The 20,706-nt window shown below is 53.5% G+C and overlaps 5 protein-coding genes across 5 annotated transcripts; 3 read left to right on the forward strand and 2 right to left on the reverse strand.

Annotated features, from left to right (window-relative positions):
* Positions 1-5,644: 5,644 nt before the first annotated feature.
* PV07_10222 (uncharacterized protein) lies at positions 5,645-7,706 on the reverse strand. The gene is made up of 2 exons (XM_016397536.1): positions 7,241-7,706; positions 5,645-7,182 (listed from the first exon to the last, which is right to left on the reverse strand). Exons 1-2 carry the CDS (start codon positions 7,412-7,414, stop codon positions 5,848-5,850), a joined length of 1,509 nt encoding a protein of 502 aa, XP_016244727.1. The 5' UTR covers positions 7,415-7,706; the 3' UTR covers positions 5,645-5,847.
* Positions 7,707-8,392: 686 nt separating this feature from the next.
* Positions 8,393-10,864, reverse strand: PV07_10223 (uncharacterized protein). Its single transcript, XM_016397537.1, has 3 exons — positions 10,448-10,864; positions 9,442-10,373; positions 8,393-9,372 (listed from the first exon to the last, which is right to left on the reverse strand). The coding sequence occupies exons 1-3, from the start codon at positions 10,542-10,544 to the stop codon at positions 8,755-8,757; spliced, it is 1,647 nt and encodes a 548-aa protein (XP_016244728.1). The 5' UTR covers positions 10,545-10,864; the 3' UTR covers positions 8,393-8,754.
* Positions 10,865-12,784: 1,920 nt separating this feature from the next.
* Positions 12,785-13,132, forward strand: PV07_10224 (uncharacterized protein; the record flags this gene model as incomplete). The annotated part of the gene is made up of 1 exon (XM_016397538.1): positions 12,785-13,132. One exon carries the CDS (start codon positions 12,785-12,787, stop codon positions 13,130-13,132), a length of 348 nt encoding a protein of 115 aa, XP_016244729.1.
* A 1,932-nt stretch (positions 13,133-15,064) lies between these two features.
* PV07_10225 (uncharacterized protein) lies at positions 15,065-16,410 on the forward strand. The gene is made up of 3 exons (XM_016397539.1): positions 15,065-15,253; positions 15,315-15,801; positions 15,865-16,410. Exons 1-3 carry the CDS (start codon positions 15,187-15,189, stop codon positions 16,025-16,027), a joined length of 717 nt encoding a protein of 238 aa, XP_016244730.1. The 5' UTR covers positions 15,065-15,186; the 3' UTR covers positions 16,028-16,410.
* A 162-nt stretch (positions 16,411-16,572) lies between these two features.
* On the forward strand, positions 16,573-19,802 carry PV07_10226 (phosphoenolpyruvate carboxykinase [ATP]). Its single transcript, XM_016397540.1, has 3 exons — positions 16,573-17,252; positions 17,316-17,592; positions 18,041-19,802. Exons 1-3 carry the CDS (start codon positions 16,855-16,857, stop codon positions 19,379-19,381), a joined length of 2,016 nt encoding a protein of 671 aa, XP_016244731.1. The 5' UTR covers positions 16,573-16,854; the 3' UTR covers positions 19,382-19,802.
* Positions 19,803-20,706: the final 904 nt, after the last annotated feature.

Below are 20,706 nucleotides of genomic sequence, written 5' to 3' on the forward strand. Positions count from 1 at the left end.
AAATCCTACCCCGCGCCTTTCCATGTGAACAGGATCAGTTGTGCCTGGCTTCACTTAAAGGCTCCTTGCTGATGCCCGCCCGTGGGTGTCTGGATGTGCTGAATCCAGCTGTCGGAATGATGCATTACCATTGCTTACCGCGGGGGTCAGTACCTTGACAGGCTGCTCAGATGAGAGGCAGCCTTGCCCCTGCCTTGTCGCAGTTCCCAAGACGCTCCCACCTTGTATTGTTTCCGCTGGGATTGCGTTCTAAAATACTATATCTGTGGATTTCCTCTTTTGAAACCGATGGTTTTTCCAAGGACACGAAAACAAAATCCGGTGAAATTCTGCTAGTTTACCCCCTTTGTTTCCAGGCAGCGCTGAGTCTTGCCCTACCACAATCCAAATCCTCACTTCAAACGTTCCTCAGTCTCGTCCTCTTCGCTTTCACATTGCCTTAAGACTGCCCCAGGATCACTGCCTCACAGCGTGCCTTTCCCATCAGCAGCTCTTCTTCCTACTCATCGTTTCTCTTTACATCACCCTCTTTTCTTTTCTTCGGTCTTCATCTCCCTATCTTGCACCAATCCATCTCAACCGCATATGTTGTCCTTTCGGCCTTGATTGTCGCAATGGCCCCGTACAAGGTCGCCTTGGTACCACCAAAAGGTGGTAGGCTTGACCTTGTTGTACCGTTCGATGGCAGTCGTACGTTCTCGGACCTTACCTCTGCTGTCATACAACGTGCCTCGAAGTACCGCTCCTTGCCTTCCTGTGTCCGACAAGATTGTTTGAAACTCTGCCTAGGCTCGGATGATGGCTACCTGGTCGAGGCGGATGATATTATCCAGGATGTAATCGGCGCCATGGACGTGCTTTTCATCATCTTTCTTGACGGCCCGCTATCTGACGCTCAGGTTGGTGGCAATCAACCTTCTGCTAACGGTGCACGTCAAATTCGAATCATCACTCCAATATCGGCACAGCGAAATCCCGATGCCCGGAAAATCCCTCTCCTGAAAGACGGCCGCTATTACATCCAAGGCGCCAATTTCAGAGTCATATCAAGATGTTTTCAATACCAGGTTCGATCTTCACACCATTGAAGGCCCTATCAACACCCCCAACCTCAGCTTGACACTTCAAGATGCTAGACTGGCTGATATTGCCGTCGAAGGCGTGCTTACGATATACGCCGTCGAATGGACATCTGATGGGAGTGGAAAGAAAGGGAGTGGGAAAGATGCCATTTTCACAGCTGCCAGCCACTGGAGGCTGCCTTCGGTCCAATCACATCGTGGCATGGCTGCTGTTTTAGCATCGCTTCGTGTATTCTCACACCTCACAGGGTCTGAAGAATTTGATGACCACCGTCAAAATGAAGTTCTCGGAGTACTCCATGTACTCACCCGTTTCCCGCCGGCAGTGAGAGCTGCCCACATTCTGATGGATGGAAAGAGCCTCAAACCAAACGAGAGTGCCGCCCTGGTGCAGAGCATTGCCGGGGTGGCAGAGGAGCTGATACCTCGGGAGCTCATATCGCATGATCTGAGTCGCAGTCTGGAAGGTGCGAGACTCGTCCTTGGACTGGTACTCCACAAAGCTCTCGGCCGACAGGCACAGGAAAATGAAGGTTGGGACACAGCAACGGCATCGAGACGCAGCCTGCCTTACATCACAGGATATCAGACTGTTGATTTGAAGGACGTCAAGACACTAGAAGTGGTCACCGAGCCAATTTTGACGAATGTGGGCTTAGTCAACATGAGCGTCTTCGAAGCGTTCTCCATCTCTGGGCCCTTGAAACATAGCCCTTCGTGCTACCTTACAGACCGCAGTCAGGAAGATTTGGCACGGATTCGAGTGGCACTCCTGTACGGCGGCGTGGCTTCGGAGGCAACGTACTATGATGCAAATGTCCTGAGGGCAGCAATCAGTCGGTCCACAGGTACGGAATCGCGGTCTATTGACATCCAGAGTCTATCCCGTTACCTTGCCTTGCTCGCTTTTTGGTGCGAGAAGACCAAACTTGTGGTTGTTGCACCTACTCGGCTGTCGGATGCAACCGCACCCTGTCTGACCCTCGACGGACATGGCAATATGGCGGTTTACACCGGAAGGCCTGCTTGCGCTGCACCAGGCCACGATCATGCATTGTTTCACCCGTTGACTGGAATCGAGGAGAATGTCGATGTTACGATCGTCGCTCAAATGCTAGAACCAATTCTGCTGGCTCGAAAGAAGGATGGCACCCACGTGTTGGATCTCTTCAGCTCGAGTTTCCGCCACAAAGAGTCTCTTCCAACTGAACTAGTTGTCTTCTGTGTTGACTGCAGCAACAGTATGAAGCAGTCCTCGGATTTTCCGGAGCTAGATGAAAGCGACGACGATGAGATCCTCCCACCCTTTCCCCGGTTTTATTCCAAGGCCGATTTTGATATTGTCGTGGATGACGAGGACAATACAGATGTTCCGTTGGATGTGATCAAGTCTTGGCTACGTGGCCACGAATCCTATGAGGACATCCTTCATATCGTTCGTCACTGTCTTCTCGATTCCCAGGAAGTCTTGTCGAAGATTCTCGAGTTCTTGAGAGACTTGATACATCGAGAGCTAACTCACTTAACGAAAAAGTGGCGGATTCACCCACAATGCGCCATGACTGCGGCTGCCAGGCGCCAATTTCGGTCCCTGATATGCATCCTTTCAGGGCTCAACGTTCACGAAAGAGCCTTGTCCGATTATTTGCTCTTCAATGCCGAAGACCCGTCATTTGAATTAAAAGAATTCGCGTGGTCATATGGTGATGAAATACCTTGTCCCCCGCCCTCCGCCTCGACTGAGGAGACCATAGGACTGGATGATTTTTGTGTCGTCCCTAAGGAGTACCTCTGTCCAATCAGCCAAGTCCTTTTCGAAGATCCGGTGTCAACATCCGATGGATTTATGTTTGACAGACAGTCAATCGAGAGATGGTACTGTATCCGCAACAGCTCCCCATTGACGGGACTTCCTATCACGGACACAACCTTGAGGCGTGACGAAGTTATGGCGAATCAGATCAAGTCCTGGGTCAAAGCGGAAGATATCATCGATTCTTTGCCGCCGACGCCTGAACGCATCCGAGTCTTCATGCCCCAGTCAGGTTTTGTCATAGACTTCGTTGGCCCCTCAATCTTCTTCAGCAGAGAACTGCCAGGATCCTCACGTCTGTTGGATTTACACAAGGTTGCATTTCGCGGGATGCGAGGTCTTTACTCCAGATTCTCGCTGTACATGGGAGGTGTCTATCTACCTTGCTCTGAAGAGAAGATGATTCAAAAAGGAGTGGTAGGCGACCAGACTATTACCATCAGTCCCAACCACATCCCACACGGTGAATCCGGCCGAGGTTCGACAAGTCAAGAGCAAATGTGTCTCATTCGAGTATATGATATGTTTGATAATTCACTGGGGGTCCTCAACTACTGGGTACCATTGAACTCCGAACTTACATTCGGTTCTATTGTTTTCCGCAATTGGAGATATCACGTCCAGCACAGCGGCTTTCACGACTGTGAACACGATATGTCTCCATTCACTGATATGCAAGACGGCGGCGATGGCGCAGTGTGTGCCCTAGAACATAAGTTGTGGACGCCACTGTCCGACTCTTTGAGGTTCCTTCCTCTAACCAAGATCCAAGAACATGAACCGATGTACGAACGCATGCGCGACGCGGCGAAGAAGTCAGCCACAGCCCATGGCGATGGCACAGATCCGGCAGTCAATCAATCAAGCACGACCGCGGGAGAAGCCCGTTGCTATGGCCATTATCGAGTTCTGAAAGTGCGATTGGACCAATACGAGAGTCCAGAAGAGCAGGAGCAACAAAGACTGTACAGGCAGAGAGTGCCATCAAGGATGGCTGTGACCGAACAGATCTTCTCGCAATTCATCAACAGACTAATTGCGTACAATTACCACACAAGCGTGGGCCTGGTCACCTTCGGGACAGAGGCGATGATCAGCCAGAAAGTGACGGACGTCATTGAAAACGTCCGACAGGCCGTGGAGGGTATGGAAGAAAAAGGCGACACTGCTCTATGGGACGCGCTTGCATTGGCGGCGGATCATCTAGTCGAAACGAGTCGTCGTTACCCTTGGGTCAAGAAGAGAATCATATGTCTTTCTGACGGCGAAGATACCAGTTCGGTCAAACAGGCGGAGGACGTTTGTCGAACCTTGATGCAGCATGGGATTGTGGTGGACTCGGTCTGCATTGGGCATGCGAGCAATCGTGCCTTGCAGACGATCTCTTATTTTACCGGAGGATACAAATTTGTGCCCAACTCAGTGGAAGAGGCCTCTACCTTGTGCGAACTAGAGCCGGTGCTGTCGATCCATGAACGACCACCAGTAATTCGACCCACATCGGAGTACACTTTCAACTATGTGCGCGAGACTATGAGCTCAGACCCGGATCCCGTCACCAGTGATCATTTTCCTGCTCGCAAGACACATGAGAATCTACATGACACATTCTTTCAACTCGGCCCTTTTGAAAGAACGACGAGTGCAAGATTCCCAACGCTTACTTCAGCTTCGTCGCTCCGAGAACCGAGAGTGCTGGAAGAAATCCGCGACCTTATCAAGCGGCCTCATCCCTCGTACGACGTGTTCATTTCTGATAGCAACATGGCATTCTGGAAGATCGTGCTGCAAGGTCCCACCGGATCGGCGTACGCAAGCGGAGCCTTTGTCCTATATCTGGACATGGGAGAGGACTACCCGCGAAAAGCTCCAAGTGGGCGATTTGTCACTCCTATCTTCCACCCCAATGTAAACAGACACGGGAGGATCTGGTAAGTTGTCCCCCTCCATCCCGCGCTGACTCTTGTCTTTTGGCTTAACATGGACTGAGACTGACGGCGTTTTGTGTTTCGCACTAAATAGTCATTCTATCTTCGACCGGAACTGGACGGTCGACACCACCAACAAGCAGATCCTCGACACCGTCTTCGGCCTCCTCCTCGTCCCCGAGTTCACCGACCCCATCAACACCGTGGTGACTTTGAATTACTACTGGGACGAAGTCGCCTTCAAGGACGAGGTGCAGAAGCACATCCAGAAACACGCGTCTAAGTCGAGAGCCGAGCTGGGCCGAGAGATTGTCGAGGGACCCGAAGGTGCGTTGCGCAACTTGTAGCACCTGCGGTCCTGGGTCCTGGCTAGCGCTTGCGGCGCCGGCGATCCTGTGGCGTGGAACTCAGAGAGAAGAAGAAAAAATATGGTGAAAAGCAACAAAGGGAAATGGATTTTGGGACACACCACGGCAACAACGGCTGGCGGGCATCCTCAAAAAGAAAGGGTGTGAGAACTGATGGTGGGCGAGTGCAGTGGTGAAAACAAGCTCCTGGTTGACGAGGCGATGCGGCCAATCACAGGCTGCTGCTGGCTGGGCTGGGCTCGGCTCCGACATGGCTCGTCTTGGAGTGTGTCAGAGTACCTAATAATTACGGAGTAATGGTGGACTAAACCAACAAAAAGCAAGTGCGACTTTCTAATACCCGGAGTGAAGGAATCGAAATTGAAATGAAAATGCAACGGAATGGCGATCAAACTGAGAACGTGCTGGGAAGGAAGGAACAGAGCGAGGCACAGAAGATCTGTAACAAGCTGATTAGGCGAACAAAATGTATTTCTGCTCTCTGTTGGGCTCTCGTCACCATGGCTTCTTGTCTATCTTCATACTCGTACTCGCACGAGGCACTCGCTCACGGCGGACGCATACATACGACGCTTCAAGACCAGCTCCTAGTTCCAATCCCAGCGCTTCATAACTCGCTAACAGAAAGATTTCACGTGCGAAGCGTGAACTTTGCTTTACAGCTCCTGTGCCCTCTCGACGGCCACGACCTTCTCTTCGTGATACTTCTTGGTGCCGAGAGAGGCAACATCGTAGCCGTGCTTGATCAGGTAGTCCCGGAAGCGCTCGTCCTCCTTGGTGATGGTGTCTTGGCCGATATTGGGCAGGCAGAACAGGGCAACGAGGCCGGAGAAGATGCACAGGGCGCTGGAGACGTAGAAGGGATATTGACCCTGCTTGATGACGTTGTCGCCGGCGGCCTTGATGATGTCCGGGAAGATGTAATTGCCGACGAAGGCGCCGATCTTGCCGCAGGCCGCAGCCAAACCGTAGTACATGCCACGGACCGAGGTGGCCGAGGTCTTGGAGGCGACTAGGCCGATGTTGTCACCAGGGCCGATCTCGCCGAGGGCAAGAAAGATGCCATAGATGACAACAAAGCCGCCGACATGGGAGGCCTGGTCGAGGTGCTTATAGATGGCGGTCATGATGAAGCCGACAATGCCCTGCAGTAAGACACCGGTGACGAGGCAGTACTTGGGGCCGATCCAGTCGGAAAGGAAAGCGCCGATGATGGCACCGGGAACGTAGAACAGGTTAATGACGGTGTTCCAGCCAAAGGATTTCCAGAGGGGTGCATCGGCAGGGAGCAGGAAGGCCAGCCATGAGGAAGAGTAGATGCCGAAGGAATAAGTGGAGAAGTCGTAGATGAACCAGATCAGGGAGACGATGATCAGACGCCACCAGTAGAACTTGAGGATCAGCCAGTATGGGTAGTGGTTCATCTTGTTGCGGTGGTATTCCTCGGGTTCTTGCAGCTTGATCCGCAGCCAGAGGAGCGACAAGGGGGGAATGACGCCCAAGCCCAATGCGATACGCCAGGCAGCGCGGAGGTGTTTATCGGTAAAGATCAGGGCCAGGATCATGGGCACGAAGGCTGCCACGACGAAACCAACGTCAATGGCCAGATTGGTGAAGCAGATGAACCATCGGTTGCGGTGGCCGTGCTTGAGTTCACCGGTGCTCTCCGCGCACGCGACTGAGCCGGCTGGGTATTCTCCTCCGATACCAACACCAAGAAGGAAGCGGTAGGCTGCCAATGCGGCGAAGAGGCCTTGGATGCTGCCGCCAGCGCCGTATGAACCTGCACCCAGTGCAGCGAAGACGATCAGGATGATGGTGGAAATCAGGAGTGAGTGTCGGCGAGACCAATGGTCAGACAGATAACCGAAGACCAGCTGGCCCAATACTGTGCCAGCGAAGGCAATCGAGGCCACGTTGTTCTGGGCATCGGATTTGGTGTACTCGTCCTTGTAAATCGTCTTGAGCATGGTGTTGACCGATCCGATGACCTATACCTCAGTCGTCAGTCTCGTCCAACTTGATGTTTTGGTTCTTGGAGGCACCTACGCCATTGAGATAGCCATCAGAGAATAGTCCTGCACCGCAGGCCATGACAGGCCATGTTCGTTCCCATCTTGACTTTGGAGTGGCGTCAAGGGGAGCTTCGTGAACCGAGTACGAGCGTGCAGCCTCAGGGCCAAGTCTTTCTTCGATGATCTGCTTCTCAGGAGGAGTATCCATTGTCACTGCAGAGGGGGTTTTGGCTTTGGGAGTTGGCTCTGGGACAAGATGTTGACAGATGAAGGGACAGACGGAGGGTGGATATATAACTTTTTTCGCAGAGCGACTGGCGAGCTGGGTCCGAGGCGAGGATCGACCATGTGCTGCTGGTGGTATCTAAGCGTGCATCAAGAGATCGAAGGGCGAGGCCGAAAGAAGAAACTGTATGCAGATGAACAGGCATATTGACGGCATGGAGTGGGGTGCGAGATACAAGGAACTGGCTGTAAAGCAGGTGGATGGAGGGGGGTGCAGGAGGACGTCAGAATCGAGGCCGAGGAGGGTGACGATGGGAGGAGAGAAGCAAAGGACGTCACAGTTGCCAGAACCACTAAGGTAGCTAGCCAGTTAGGTGGCCACTAACGAGTAAGGAAAGGGCACCTAGGGTAAGAGTTAGTTAGTGGGTTAGTTACACTGCTAGGTGGCTAGGTGTTCCTTGCCGGGCATGGCGCCTGATAAAGGCCCCTGCCAAGTGCCAACACCCCCCAGAGATCATGCCCCAATGCAGCCTGGGGCCCGTTGCGAAGGATCACGCCCGCAAAAGGTGGCACTCGACACTTTGCCCATTGCAGCGGCCGAGGTCAAGACTGCGGGCTGCGTGAGTGGCTGGATTTCCCACAAGCGAACCTCCGACGGTAACATCGAGCCATCGACGGACTTCTCTCTTGTGCTGCAGATTCGGGATCGCCGCTGCGTGCAGTCTTCCACGCTCAGTTAGCGGGGCCCTCTGCTTCTCAGGAGAGTGCCCGTCCTCAGTAATCTTTGGCATAGCTCACCTGTCTACGACCACGGAGGACCTTCCCATCTCAGGGCCCTGGGGCCGCGTGGCCGTGGAGGTTCGCCGTCTTGTGTGCGCCGTCCCCTCTGACAGCGACCACACGTGCCTGCGCTCTGTCGAATGTATTGGCTGCGGAACGGAAGAACTATTGTGCCCACCAACTCCATTCTTCTTGAGGCGAGTGGGTGGCCCAGCGAGCAAGGTACGTTCTTTTTCATCTACACAGCATCTAACAGAAAAGAGATGCCCAGCCCGCTGTTCAGAGGCTTAATCGGCACAGAACTCCCGAATCAGGTCCTGTCGCGAAAAAGCTTGTCACTCGTATTCGCCTTGGCCATCAGCCGCATCGAACTACATCCCAACTCGTATACACTCCGCGTCCGCCACATCTGGTACTCCCCTGTAGGTACATGAGAGAAATCTTGCCACAGAAAGAAAAAAAAAAGAGGCGGAAGATGGAAAACATATGGACACATACCCCTCGCTCGACCCGTCCAGACCTCCTCCGAACCCCCGACCAACCCTAGAGTTTCGCCTTGACCTTGTTCCCTCCATCTTCCTCCTTAGCCTTATCCTTGAGCAATCTCCGCAGGATCTTACCCGCAGCACTCTTTGGAATCTCGTCAATGAACCTCACGCCGCCTCGCAGTCTTTTGTGATTGGCCACTTTGCCTGCCAGCCATTGCACGATCTCTTCTGCGTCCTTCTCACTGGTCTTGCTGCGATCGCTGGCCACCACGTAAGCCCGAGGCACTTCGGTGTGCTGGAATTCGTCGTACACCCCAATCACCGCGACGTCGTTGATCCCAGGGTGATCCATCAGTTTGCCCTCGAGCTCGGCTGGGGGTACCTGGAACCCCTTGTACTTGATCAGCTCCTTGACTCGGTCCGTGATGTAGAAATTGTGGTCTTTGTCTTGGAAGCCCACGTCCCCGGTCTTGAAATAGCCGTCTTCCGTGATGGCGTCCTTGGTCGCTTGCTCGTTCTTCCAATACCCCTTGAAAACGTTCGGTCCAGACAGCCATAGCTCTCCGGCCTCGCCGGGCCCAAGTTCTTTCCCGTCGGGCGATATATACTTGGCCGTCATACTCGGGAACATCTTGCCCACACTTCCCACGGACGAGTACCATTCATCCCAGGGCTAGAATCGCCGTGTCAGCGGAGAAAAGAAACACCCTTCCGAAGCTCGATTGGGGTGTGGCACGCTTACCTGTGTGTGCGTCATGGGGGAAGTTTCGCTCAATCCATAGGCCTGGTTGATCTTGATCTTCAGTCTCTTGTGGACGGCATCGACCAGTTCTCGAGTCAAAGGAGCTGCACCGCTCGTGATCATCCTCACGCTGCTCAGGTCGTACTTGTCGACAATTTCGTCCCGAGACAGCCGCACAATGACCGGGGGCGCAACGTAAATGAACGTGATCTTGTGCTCCTGGACGGCCTTCAAAAACACCTCGAGATTGAACGCGGGCATCACCACAAGCTCAATGCCGCGATGCAGAGGCTGATGGATCAGTCCCGTGAGGCCGTAAATGTGGTAGAATGGTAACACCCCGAGGATCTTGTCGTTCCCGCTCGAGTACCACTTGCCCATGGCTCCCTTGATCATGAGTACGTCGGCAATGATGTTGCGGTGGCTCAGCATGACTCCTTTCGGCAGACCGGTCGTCCCCGAGCTGTAGACGAGGAAAGCCAGCTCGTTATCCGGATCCATCTTGCGCCGCCTGTAGCGGGTCGCGCCCGACGTCTTGCGGATGTTGGTCCAGTGCTTGACCCGGTGCGACGGATCGCGTTTGCTGCCCAGCAGGATCACGCGGTCCTCGGGGATGTTGGACATCTTGGCCGCCTTCAGGGCCGTGGGCAGGAAGTCCGTCGTCGTCACGATCGCCTTGGACCCGGAGTTGGACAGCTGGAAGGACAGCTCGTCGGCCGAATACGCGGGGTTCGCGGGCGACACGATGCCGCCGGCGAAGAAGACGCCATAGACGATGGGGGCAAAGTCGACGTCGTTGGGCGCGTAGATGTTCAGCACGTCGCCCTTCTCCCAGTCCCAGAGGTTGCGCAGACCACCTCCAAACGCCGTGGCGGCTTCTTTGACATCGGCCCACGTGTAGTGCCGCGACGAGTCCACGGAGCGGTAGATGACTGTCATTCAAAGTTAACAACAAGACGACCCCAATGTTCAACAAGTTCCAAGCGACTTTTGGCTTTTCACGCACCTTGAGAGTCGGGGAATTCCCGGGGCTGCTCAAACATCAGCCCCCAAAGGTCGACATTGGGGATCTGGATGTCCGGGTACGACGACTTGGTGGGCATTGTGCTCGCTCTCTGTGTCTCTTTCCGAGTTCCGCGTCTACTGCTCTGCTATTCCGCTGCAGTGACAATCACGTATAATGGAGATGGAACTGGCCCTTGGATGATGTAAGCCCCGAACGATGGCCGTCGTGGTCCAACCTCGTCGTCCTTGTCCTCGCCCTGCTCCAACACTGGCACTGACGTAAGATCTCCGTCTGTTTGATGGGTATACCGCGCGTCTTGCTACTACCCACGCCTCTCAATCGCGAAAAACCAGCTCGACAAGACAAACGAGCTCCGTTACCTGGGCAGACAGACTCTGTCGAAGCAGTTAATAGGAGAAACACTTCAGAGCTGCGATGGAATCCAACTGCCATGGCGCCATTTCGCTCCACCTCCGCAAAAACCGGCGGAACTTGATCGGAGCCTCGGCTCTTGAGAGCGGGTCCTTGCCGTTTCCGGAATACTTCGCAAATCTAGCTCCTCCTCCTCCTCACCGCCGAACATCGCCCATCTGTCCATCACCGAACAAGAGAGAGAGAGGTGGTTATTCGCACAGCAAAGGCTGCTGATACTTAGTTGATATCGATTTGCATTCGTGGGAGTCCTAGAGAAGAAGCGCATATTTCGTGGTACCATTCCCTGATCTGCCACCTCCAGTTCCACCCCACGGAATTCATAACCCCGTGCCAATCAGTTCAACATCGTTGAGTCTCGGCGCCACAGTCGATATCAGTGACAATGGATACTCCTCCTGAGAAGCAGACCCGAGTTGAAACTCAACCCTCCAGTCTCCTGTGCGATCTTTGCAAGCTTGCTGCCCATCGGATCGCTGTTCCATCTGCCGTCTGCCGTTTGCCGTCTGCCGTCAACCGAGAAACGAGCCCAGACAGTCAGTCGAGGCTCCCATCCGAAATCAAGCTGCCAATCCCATTCGGTGTCAGATGTGAGCTCCTCTACCCTGACTCCCAGCTTGAGAATCCGTGGCGTTCTTCGATGCAAACTCGCTTTGGAGGGTGCTATTGGTTCTGTCCAGCTCCTCGTTCTTTTGGTCGGTGAGCCCTTTTATTTCTGGGTCTGGCTGTGGCCGAACCCTCTCTATCTCCTTTTATGCGTATCCCCCCTGGCTTGGATTTCCTTCTCAAGCTTGCCTTGTTGGGTCAGGAACTGCTCACTGCGCGAGTCCCATGCTTTTGAGCCTCCTCGTAGCGAGACACTGTGTAGTTCTGTTCGGCTTGTAAGGATGAGATCTTCACGCGGGCACGGACAGCTTGCTCTTCGAGCTGTCGGTTTGCTATTTCCAGGGCAACGTACTTCTGCTCGGCTTCCTTGACTTACCTTGTCAGACCAGGGCCTGGTCCTCCCATTGCAGCCTCAAGAGAGGCTTCAAGTAAAGTGCACTTTTCCATCGCTGCATCGAGCTGTTGCGCCAGCTCGGCTTTCCCTTCTGTGTTGAGTTGCATCAACGGCTGAATTTTACTCGACCCTGGCGTAAGCGGTCAGAGAAAGATACCTTCTTGCCCTTTACACTCTCGTCAAGGAGTAGCCAGCTCTTTTTCTTTGCTTTCTACTCCTCCCTCCATTCGGGTGATCTTCTCCTCGGCGTTTCCCGGTTCGGTCTCGAGCCGGGCAAGGGTCTGAGTTCACGAAATGATTCTGCTCCATACTCTTGCTCCTTGACTTTGGTCTCATATTCGCTGATTTTTTGCATTGATATTGGCAAGCTCCTCGATAGCACCGCGCTTCTCACACACTGGTTTGTCCATTTGCCGAATGTTCTGTTCAAGGATATCCGTAACATGGGACAGGCGTCGACGAGAGTCTCCATAATCTTGTCGGGCCGTTTCTCAGCCTCGTATTCCTGTACCATAACTTGGTCAAGCGTATCTATTGCACAAGGGAAACGCTCTCCGAGCTCGTATCCTTCAACTGTTTCGTGATTGAGCATCTCGTGCAAGGCGTGGATCTCATCCTGCAATTCGAATTAGGGCATCAGTCGAATACGATGGACAGTTGACTGGCACAGATTGCCTGATGTCAATTAACAGACCCAGGGTGGCAGTGTTGAAGCGGCCATAAATTTCAATCTGTACATAAAATAGGAGAAGCAGGATAGAAACACCAGAAGAGAAGGTACCGAAACTACCAAGCCAGAACAACATAGTCTGGGACATCCACATCGACCAACGGGTGATGGTACAAAGCGACAACCCTCACCTGTTCCTCCGCGACTTGTGCGGATAGGTCCTGGCTTAATACCCATGGGCTTCAATCCTAAAATTGCTGGCAGAACGAACAACAAAAGGAATCCAGGCTCAGAATCCGAAGCAGACGGGGGTTCTCACAAGGATGGCAACAGCTTAGACGACGTGACCGACCAAGACCGCGGTGACAGTGGTTACGATTCAGCGGTACAGAGTCCCTCTCCGCTTTCGGAGACTGATGGTCAAAAGCCACGTCCCCTTGCTGCTGCCGAGCCAGAAGAGAAGGAAGCTGGTGAGGTGTTGAGTAAAACTGATGAGCTTTCAGAACGCGAAGCCCGTGAAGCGCAGCCAGACGACATTGCGAACAAAACAGACAACTTTTCAGAGAGAGGAGACACTGCTTAAGAGTTATCGCCACCGCCTCGAGATTAGGATTTTGTTCTTCCTATTGTCAATCCACCACCGCAGTTCATATCGGGGGTCCGGAAGGTATCAGCCCTTTCTCTCCGGAAGAACTTGTCGGTGCAATGCGATACAGTGCAAGTTACCATCAAATCCGGGCTTATCTTGGCCATCAAGACGAGAGAACGACCAAGAATAATGTCAGGACCGGCAGGATCGAGGGATTTCCCGTCATATTTCATGCGTTGGGAACGAACGACGAATACATAATCCGTGAATTTGCACGCTTTTCGACGGTGATGTCAAACCATGCCTGAAGAAGACAAAATCCCAATGCTGGGATTTGCCATTGAAAACTTCGATAACGTGCAAAAAGAGACAACAATCTCTGTAACAACATTGTTGAGTCTCGGCGCCACAGTCGATATCATTCCACTGGCCTTTTATTTGCCGCTCTGCATCAATCTCCCGGACCATAGTCCACAACAAGAGAGGACGCTTGACATGGTGGATGGAAATAAGCGTTGGTGTGTTGCAATTTCGCCATGGGCCAACAAGCTGACCGACGCTTTCAGCAGGGAGAAATCGACGAAGATCGAAACCCCTTCTATTCGAGCCAGACGAGTTGCGAAGTTGGTATTGGCTATGCCACTGCTGGGAGTCCCGTAGTTTCTCATCGGCCAGGGCTGCCGCCGCAACTTTGGTGATTGATAATCTGCTCAGTTATATGGTCCAGGAGCTTGGAGGAAGGAAGAAGCGGCCGCTGGTAATGTTGTTTGCGGGACCCAGTGGGCACGGGAAAACTGAACTGGCTAGACAGCTGCGCACTTCATGTCGCTGGAACTTGACGTTGTGGACTGCACAACTTTCAAGCGTGAGGACGAGCTGTTTGGCCCAGGGGCACCGTACACGGGTTCGGCACACGGCTCCCCATTGAACAACTTCCTGGCCAGGAAAACCGGGCAACCAAGTATGGTAGGATGTAGCCTCCTTTTCCGGAAGCAGCTGGTTGATGCTGACGGGGAGCCAGGTATTCTTCGACGAGTTCGAAAAGACAACCCCAGATATTCACGACGCCCTCTTGATTCCTTTCGATTAAGCTATAGTATTGTCTTTCCTCGACATGAGCAAGACTAATTTCATTCCTTATAGGGGAATATGAAGACCGGCGACATCTGAGCCAAAGTTGCCTGCTCAAGAATCGTTTGGGTACTCGCTACCAACGCAATCGACGAACAGATCATGGCATTCTGTGAAGAGCATGAGTCCAGCTTGTTGACTGACCGTGATCACGGTGATCGCCCCGTCCTAGTCAAGAAGTTGTCAAAAGTGATCAGAAAGGAATTCAAACAACAATTCAGGGTGAGAACGCCGTGACCTTTCCCGTCGAAAACATACGCGACAGGTTTCGGCATTCATACCGCTTCTCCCTTTTTTCGACGGGAGAGCAGGCTGAAGGTGCACATAAGTATCTGCAGGAATTTGCTGGGGATATCCGGCAACCGATCAGTCTGCAAGCTGGACGAGAGACATTGATAGGAAATATGAATCTGCGCATCATGAGAGATGCCTCGGAGTGCAAGCTAATTGCAGAGGAATGCTACGACCAAGATCTTGGGATTCGAAGCTTGATAGCGGCGGCCCGGGACAATGTCCAAACCCTCATTTTCCAGGCATGTGGATGCAGATATAGAGGAAGGCGGGCAGATGACCGACTGTCTCCTGGGCGTGAGGCAAGGTGAAATTATTGTCGCGTTAGTTGCTGCCAAATATGACGAGGTAGAAAAGATATAGAGTCGCGACTTGAATCAGAATGCAATACTGTTTCAAGAGTAAGAGCATGTCAAGCATGGGATGAGGGTCGGACCTCGTTGCAGTTGATATTGCCCGAAGAGCCGAGGCAGCATTGTTCGGCGGCTGACCTCCCTTGCTACCCGGCATCGCGCTTTAAGATCATCATTTTCACCCCAACTTGGACTCTAAATACTCCATCTTCTTTGCCCTGCTTATCTGCCAGAAGGTCTTCCCGTGTAGAGAGCGCAAGGGGTACCACGACCATGGTTGCAGACGCCCTTGTCTATCACCCTGCGGTGACCCATTACCTGCGATATGTTGCGACCACAGGTGCGCGGATCCAATCTCGGGCCAGTGTCATGTGTCTCTTGCTAATCCAAACACTGCGCAGTCGGTCGTGACAAAGTTCTCCGAACGATCCAGTACTTCAGCCGATTCTACGCTTGGTACTTGTATCGCACCAACAATCCAACCAGCGCCATCCAGCCATGGACAGCGGTCAAGAATCAATTCGGGTTGACGAGGAAGATCCTGCGCGTGGGGAAATTCGTTGAGCACATTCGTGCTGGGTCCGAACTATACGATGCGGCCATCAAGTCGGGCAATGGCGACAAGATCGTACAATACCTCCAGATCCTGAGGCAGATTGGCTACGCCGGCTACATGTTCTTCGATATGATGACGCTGTTGGACGCAATGGGAGTCAAGAAAGATCCTCGGGCAAAGAGCATCCAGGCCACGGCATACCGATTCTGGTTCACAGGCCTGGTCGCCAGCGCCCTCGCCGGGGTCTACAACACTTACAAGTTGAGGGAGCGTGCTAGGACTGTCGATGAGAAGGACGCCGAAGCCAAGGTGGAGAAGGTCAAGATTGCCAGGTACGTCGCATGCCCTTGGTCTCACTCGCGTACTGGGATATGTACACTGACTGCTAGACCCAGACAACAACACACCGTCAATATCCAGCTGATCTCCGACCTTTGCGACCTTACAGTGCCGAGCACAATACTCGGATACGTCAATCTTGACGACGGTATCATTGGTTTGGCGGGTGTGACCAGCAGTTTGCTCGGCATGTATGGAGCATGGCAGAAAACCGCCTGAGGTCCTATGACGTGAGAGCTAAACAAACCTGTTACATGGCATCCAGCTTGTCTACTGCGCAGATTCCGGAGGAAGTCTGCAGGTGTCTTGGGTGATGATTTGGCAATTCTCGGACAGATGGATTGCGGCCTTGCTAAGTGGAGATTGAGTCCCAATATAGACATTGATCGAGTTTCCTGCTGCAAAGGTTGGTCATAGGCAAAGCTGCAATGATGTAGTCGATTCCCATCATTACTGCTATGTTGTCAAAGAGGACCGGTTCGATCATGATCTGCTCGTTCTAGAGTGTTTGTGCTTTCCCTCCCTAGGCCGTGGCACGCAAACTGCGCCGCTCGTTTGCCCCGGTCTCCGGTTGTCGTCAGGACCATCGAGCGAAACACTGCAAATATGTCCATTTTGACGTATGGGTGGCTCCCATCATCTCCTCATCTTCCTTCTCTTTCCGGAAAGTCTGCAATTGGACGGTTCACACCGGATCAAATTCGAGTGGCGTAGGAACCAAAAAACAAAGAGCCATAAGAGAACGCTGACGCAGGCGCAGAACCCCCCGACACCTACAAGTAGGGAGAAAAAGAGCGAGGCGCACAGCCATTCAACAGCAGCTTTGAGCAGGGGCGGATTGGCGGGGTTCAAAGGAACATCACGAGAGGGCAGAAGAGGCACCAAGAAGAGGCAAGGTGAGAGGAGGACTAAGCCCAGACCGCAGCTCTCGCCTCCACCTCAATTGAGCTGTCTTCCGTCACCCTCCCGCCATCCTCTTCCTTTCACTCCCTTCTCGATTCCTCGACCAGCACGATAATAAGAAGGGTATTTGCGTCCATTATCGCATGCTCCGCACCTGTGGCATCGATCTCCAATTAGTAGAACACGGCATATCGACGGCAATTGTCCTCTTCCAATCAGCAGGCGTCGGGCAGAGTCGGACTGACTGTGTAGGCAAAACCACCTCGTCGCCCTCCGATCTCTCCCGTGCGTTCATCGGGAATAGCACTTCATTTCGGCTTGGCCCCATCGTCAGAAAGATACAATATCAGGTCGATCCCCAAGTCATGGCTGCCGACTATTCTGCTCGTCTCCAAGCTGTTCACCAGATCAGGCCTCACTCGCCTTCTCCAGCAACTGGCACAGCACGTTCAGCTTTAGCCAAAGTCCAGCTTCGAGCTTTTACCACCAGAATGGTCTCTCACTCTGTCAACAAGACCGCTCTCCACCCCGGGGGTGTCGAGTAAGTTGTCGTCATCTTGATACCCAAGTTTCCAAGAAAACCACCAGCTCACTTCGCCTCCAGGCCAACCCGCGAGCACACCGAGCTCGAAGAAGAGCTCCACACGACGGCTCACATTGACTACGACCGCGTTGCCATTGTTGCCAATCCATCAGTTTCTGCTCTCTACGAAGATGCCTTGGTCTACGAAACCGGCACAGCCATTACGTCCTCAGGAGCTTTGACAGCCTACTCAGGCTCCAAGACCGGTCGTTCCCCGCTAGATAAGCGTGTGGTCAAGGAGGAAAGCTCGGAGAAGGATGTGTGGTGGGGACCAGTCAACAAGCCCATGACTCCAGAGGTCAGTATACCCATCTTCTCCTGATCAATCCATTGTGTATATTGCGAGACTTGTCCGACCAAATCCGAAAGGACAAGCACATGCCCTAGCAGGCCCCTTGAGTCGTTTGATCTCGCTCATGGGCGAGCAGCTCGACTTGCCAACACCCAGCACTTCCCCGCAATTGCACGGTGATGCAGTGGTTCGCATGTGCGCTACGGACGGCAGGAAACACCAGCTTTTCCCAGCTGAAAGTGTGGCGATGCCCCGCGTTGCCCGGAAAAGCCCATGACGCTGCACTGGGGCATGTGCCGCGGCTAAGGACTCTTGGCTTGCGGATGACTCGGCCAGGCCAAGTCATAGTCGTGGAAACGTGCCGTGCTGGGCTGCGCCAGACATTCTGCCCCACCACGTGTTTTGATACGAGATACCAACGAACAGATAGCTAACATACACTGTGCTCGTCTAGGTCTGGAAGATCAACCGAGAACGTGCCGTCGACTACCTCAATACACGGAACCGTATCTATGTCATCGATGGCTTCGCTGGCTGGGATGAACGATACCGCATCAGCGTCCGAGTTGTCTGCGCCCGGGCCTATCATGCCCTCTTCATGCGGAACATGCTCATCAGACCCTCTCGGGAAGAGCTGGAACATTTCCACCCCGACTATGTCATCTACAATGCTGGGTCCTTCCCTGCCAACAGATACACAAGTGGGATGACGAGCGCCACCAGCGTTGCCATCAACTTTGCTGAGAAAGAGATGGTTATCCTCGGTACCGAGTATGCTGGTGAGATGAAGAAGGGTGTCTTCACCGTCCTGTTCTACGAGATGCCCGTCAAGCACAATGTCCTGACCCTGCACTCGTCGGCCAACGAGGGTGAAGATGGCGATGTGACTGTCTTCTTCGGTTTGTCCGGCACTGGAAAGACCACACTGTCTGCCGATCCCAAGCGCAAGCTGATCGGTGACGACGAGCACTGCTGGTCCGACAAAGGTGTCTTCAACATCGAAGGGGGTTGCTACGCCAAGTGCATTGGTCTGTCCGCGGAAAAGGAACCTGACATCTTCAATGCCATTCGTTTCGGCTCGGTCTTGGAGAATGTGGTCTTTGACCCCGAGACTCGAGAAGTCGACTACGACGACGCCACCCTGACGGAGAACACTCGTTGCGCATACCCTATCGAGTACATCGGCAACGCAAAGATTCCGTGTATCAGCGACAACCACCCTAGCAACATCATCCTCCTGACCTGCGACGCTCGTGGTGTGCTGCCACCCATCTCTAAACTGAATACTGCCCAGACTATGTTCCACTTCATCTCTGGCTATACGTCTAAGATGGCGGGTACCGAAGACGGCGTCACGGAGCCCCAGGCTACTTTCTCTTCCTGCTTCGCTCAGCCTTTCTTGGCTCTGCACCCGATGCGCTATGCTAAGATGCTTGCCGACAAGATTTCTGAGCACAATGTCAACGCATGGCTGCTGAACACCGGTTGGGTCGGTGCCGGTGCTTCCACTGGTGGCAAGCGTTGCCCACTGAAGTACACACGCGCTATTCTGGACGCCATCCACTCTGGCGAGCTGGCCAAGGCCGAGTACGAGACTTACGATGTGTTCAACCTCAGCGTCCCTAAGTCCTGCCCCAACGTGCCGGATGAGCTCTTGAACCCCAAGAAATCGTGGACCGGCTCGGCCGACTTTGGTGAGGAGGTGACTAAGCTCGCCAAGTTGTTCAACGAGAACTTCAAGAAGTACTCGGATGAGGCCACTGAGGAGGTCATCAAGGCCGGCCCCGCGGTGTAGATGAAGGGAAGTGGTGCGGAGTGAAGCGAGCTGTCGTTGCGCTGGATCGAGCTGGACATGCTTTGTTTTGTTGATTTCTCACTTGGGAAAACTTTGGCTGTACAAAGTGGCATCGAAAGGGCGTTTGGATAAGCAGCGTTCGATTGTTTGGAGCAAGGAACAACAACAATACGAACGCGAGACGCGAGAGGCATCACGATTTCAACGAACGGACAACATTTATGACGGCCTTCCTCCCACCCTGCTGTCTCACTCGCCCGTTGCGGCTTGCAGACACGCGGCGGAGGGAGTCGACTGGCCCCCATTATATGCCTGCTACAGTAGCTACGAGATGGGCGATCATTTTCCTGCGGCACCCATGTGTTGATAGCTTTCCTTGATTAAACCCCCAAAATCAATGAGCTTTTTCGTCACTCGTACACCTCCTGATGCCAATAATCCTCGCAGCAAGAAGACCACGTGCACGGTTTTGCAATCACTTCACCGCCGCAACGTAGACCCGCTCCGTTGTCATGGAAAGTTGTCGGGGACTCAAGCGGGAAGTTGTAAGCTCAATGGGTTGCTGATGACTGTGAATCCATGCCTGGATGAATGCGGGCAACGTACCTGAGGAGAGTAGCCGCCAGTCAGCAGCTCACCGTATGGGCCTACCAACCAGGCTTGCGTTGATGGACTTAGGATAACGAATCCTGTGACCTTGTGCCCTTCATTGCGTACGAGGGATGATCAAGGTAATTCTCCGGGTCTTCTTTTTCTGTGCATGCTCGATGGGTCCCTGCTTTTTATTTTTGTGGAGATTATGACCGTTCATCTTTTACTCTGATCCTGAATGGGTAGTGTCTCGTGCACCTCGTGGCGGGCGACAGCAGAGCAACAGGACTAGGGCGTACTCGCTGCCAGAGTATTTTATGTCATGGGGCAATGCGACATGCTGCAGACTCACAAGTTAGAGTTGAAAGCCCGGTAGTCGATAGGTGAGAATCAGCCGTGGGGGGATGTCGACGAATGTTGCACTGCGCAGGCAAAAGACGGGAAAGCGGTCGCTAGCGACAGTAGCCTCACCGGGTGCCCGTCGGTTAACGTGGGCTTTGCGGGCAACGGTGAAGGGTGGCGCAGTGCCGTTGTAGTGGGAGTAAAAGGTGGCCCGAGGTTGCCCAGGGGCCTTGGTTCCCCTCCCAAGCAGCCAAAGGAGCGCAGGGCCAAAGGTGCCCCGGGTGAGGGGCAGCGAGGAGATGCCCAGGAAAACGCAGGCTGTAACCAAAGTCGTTTTCAAGGGGTCCTCCTGGTGGCCTCGGTGCCCCCCTCCATTTCTACACTGCCTGTAC

The sequence above is a fragment of the Cladophialophora immunda genome, assembly GCF_000835495.1.
Source record: "Cladophialophora immunda strain CBS 83496 unplaced genomic scaffold supercont1.6, whole genome shotgun sequence".
Taxonomy (NCBI): domain Eukaryota; kingdom Fungi; phylum Ascomycota; class Eurotiomycetes; order Chaetothyriales; family Herpotrichiellaceae; genus Cladophialophora; species Cladophialophora immunda.

Excerpts from the sequence above, each read along its gene's own strand:
- PV07_10222 (XM_016397536.1), bottom strand. The coding sequence starts at position 7,414 with ATGGATACTCCTCCTGAGAAGCAGATCATCGAAGAAAGACTTGGCCCT. Across the intron at positions 7,183-7,240 it reads CTGATGGCTATCTCAATGGC|GTCATCGGATCGGTCAACAC; the intron begins GTAGGTGCCTCC and ends ACTGAGGTATAG.
- PV07_10223 (XM_016397537.1), bottom strand. The coding sequence starts at position 10,544 with ATGCCCACCAAGTCGTCGTACCCGGACATCCAGATCCCCAATGTCGAC. Across the intron at positions 10,374-10,447 it reads GGAATTCCCCGACTCTCAAG|TCATCTACCGCTCCGTGGAC; the intron begins GTGCGTGAAAAG and ends TTTGAATGACAG. Across the intron at positions 9,373-9,441 it reads CCCCCATGACGCACACACAG|CCCTGGGATGAATGGTACTC; the intron begins GTAAGCGTGCCA and ends CGGCGATTCTAG.
- PV07_10225 (XM_016397539.1), top strand. The coding sequence starts at position 15,187 with ATGGTTGCAGACGCCCTTGTCTATCACCCTGCGGTGACCCATTACCTG. Across the intron at positions 15,254-15,314 it reads GCGATATGTTGCGACCACAG|TCGGTCGTGACAAAGTTCTC; the intron begins GTGCGCGGATCC and ends AACACTGCGCAG. Across the intron at positions 15,802-15,864 it reads GAGAAGGTCAAGATTGCCAG|ACAACAACACACCGTCAATA; the intron begins GTACGTCGCATG and ends TGCTAGACCCAG.
- PV07_10226 (XM_016397540.1), top strand. The coding sequence starts at position 16,855 with ATGCTCCGCACCTGTGGCATCGATCTCCAATTAGTAGAACACGGCATA. Across the intron at positions 17,253-17,315 it reads CTCCACCCCGGGGGTGTCGA|GCCAACCCGCGAGCACACCG; the intron begins GTAAGTTGTCGT and ends CTTCGCCTCCAG. Across the intron at positions 17,593-18,040 it reads ACAAGCCCATGACTCCAGAG|GTCTGGAAGATCAACCGAGA; the intron begins GTCAGTATACCC and ends GTGCTCGTCTAG.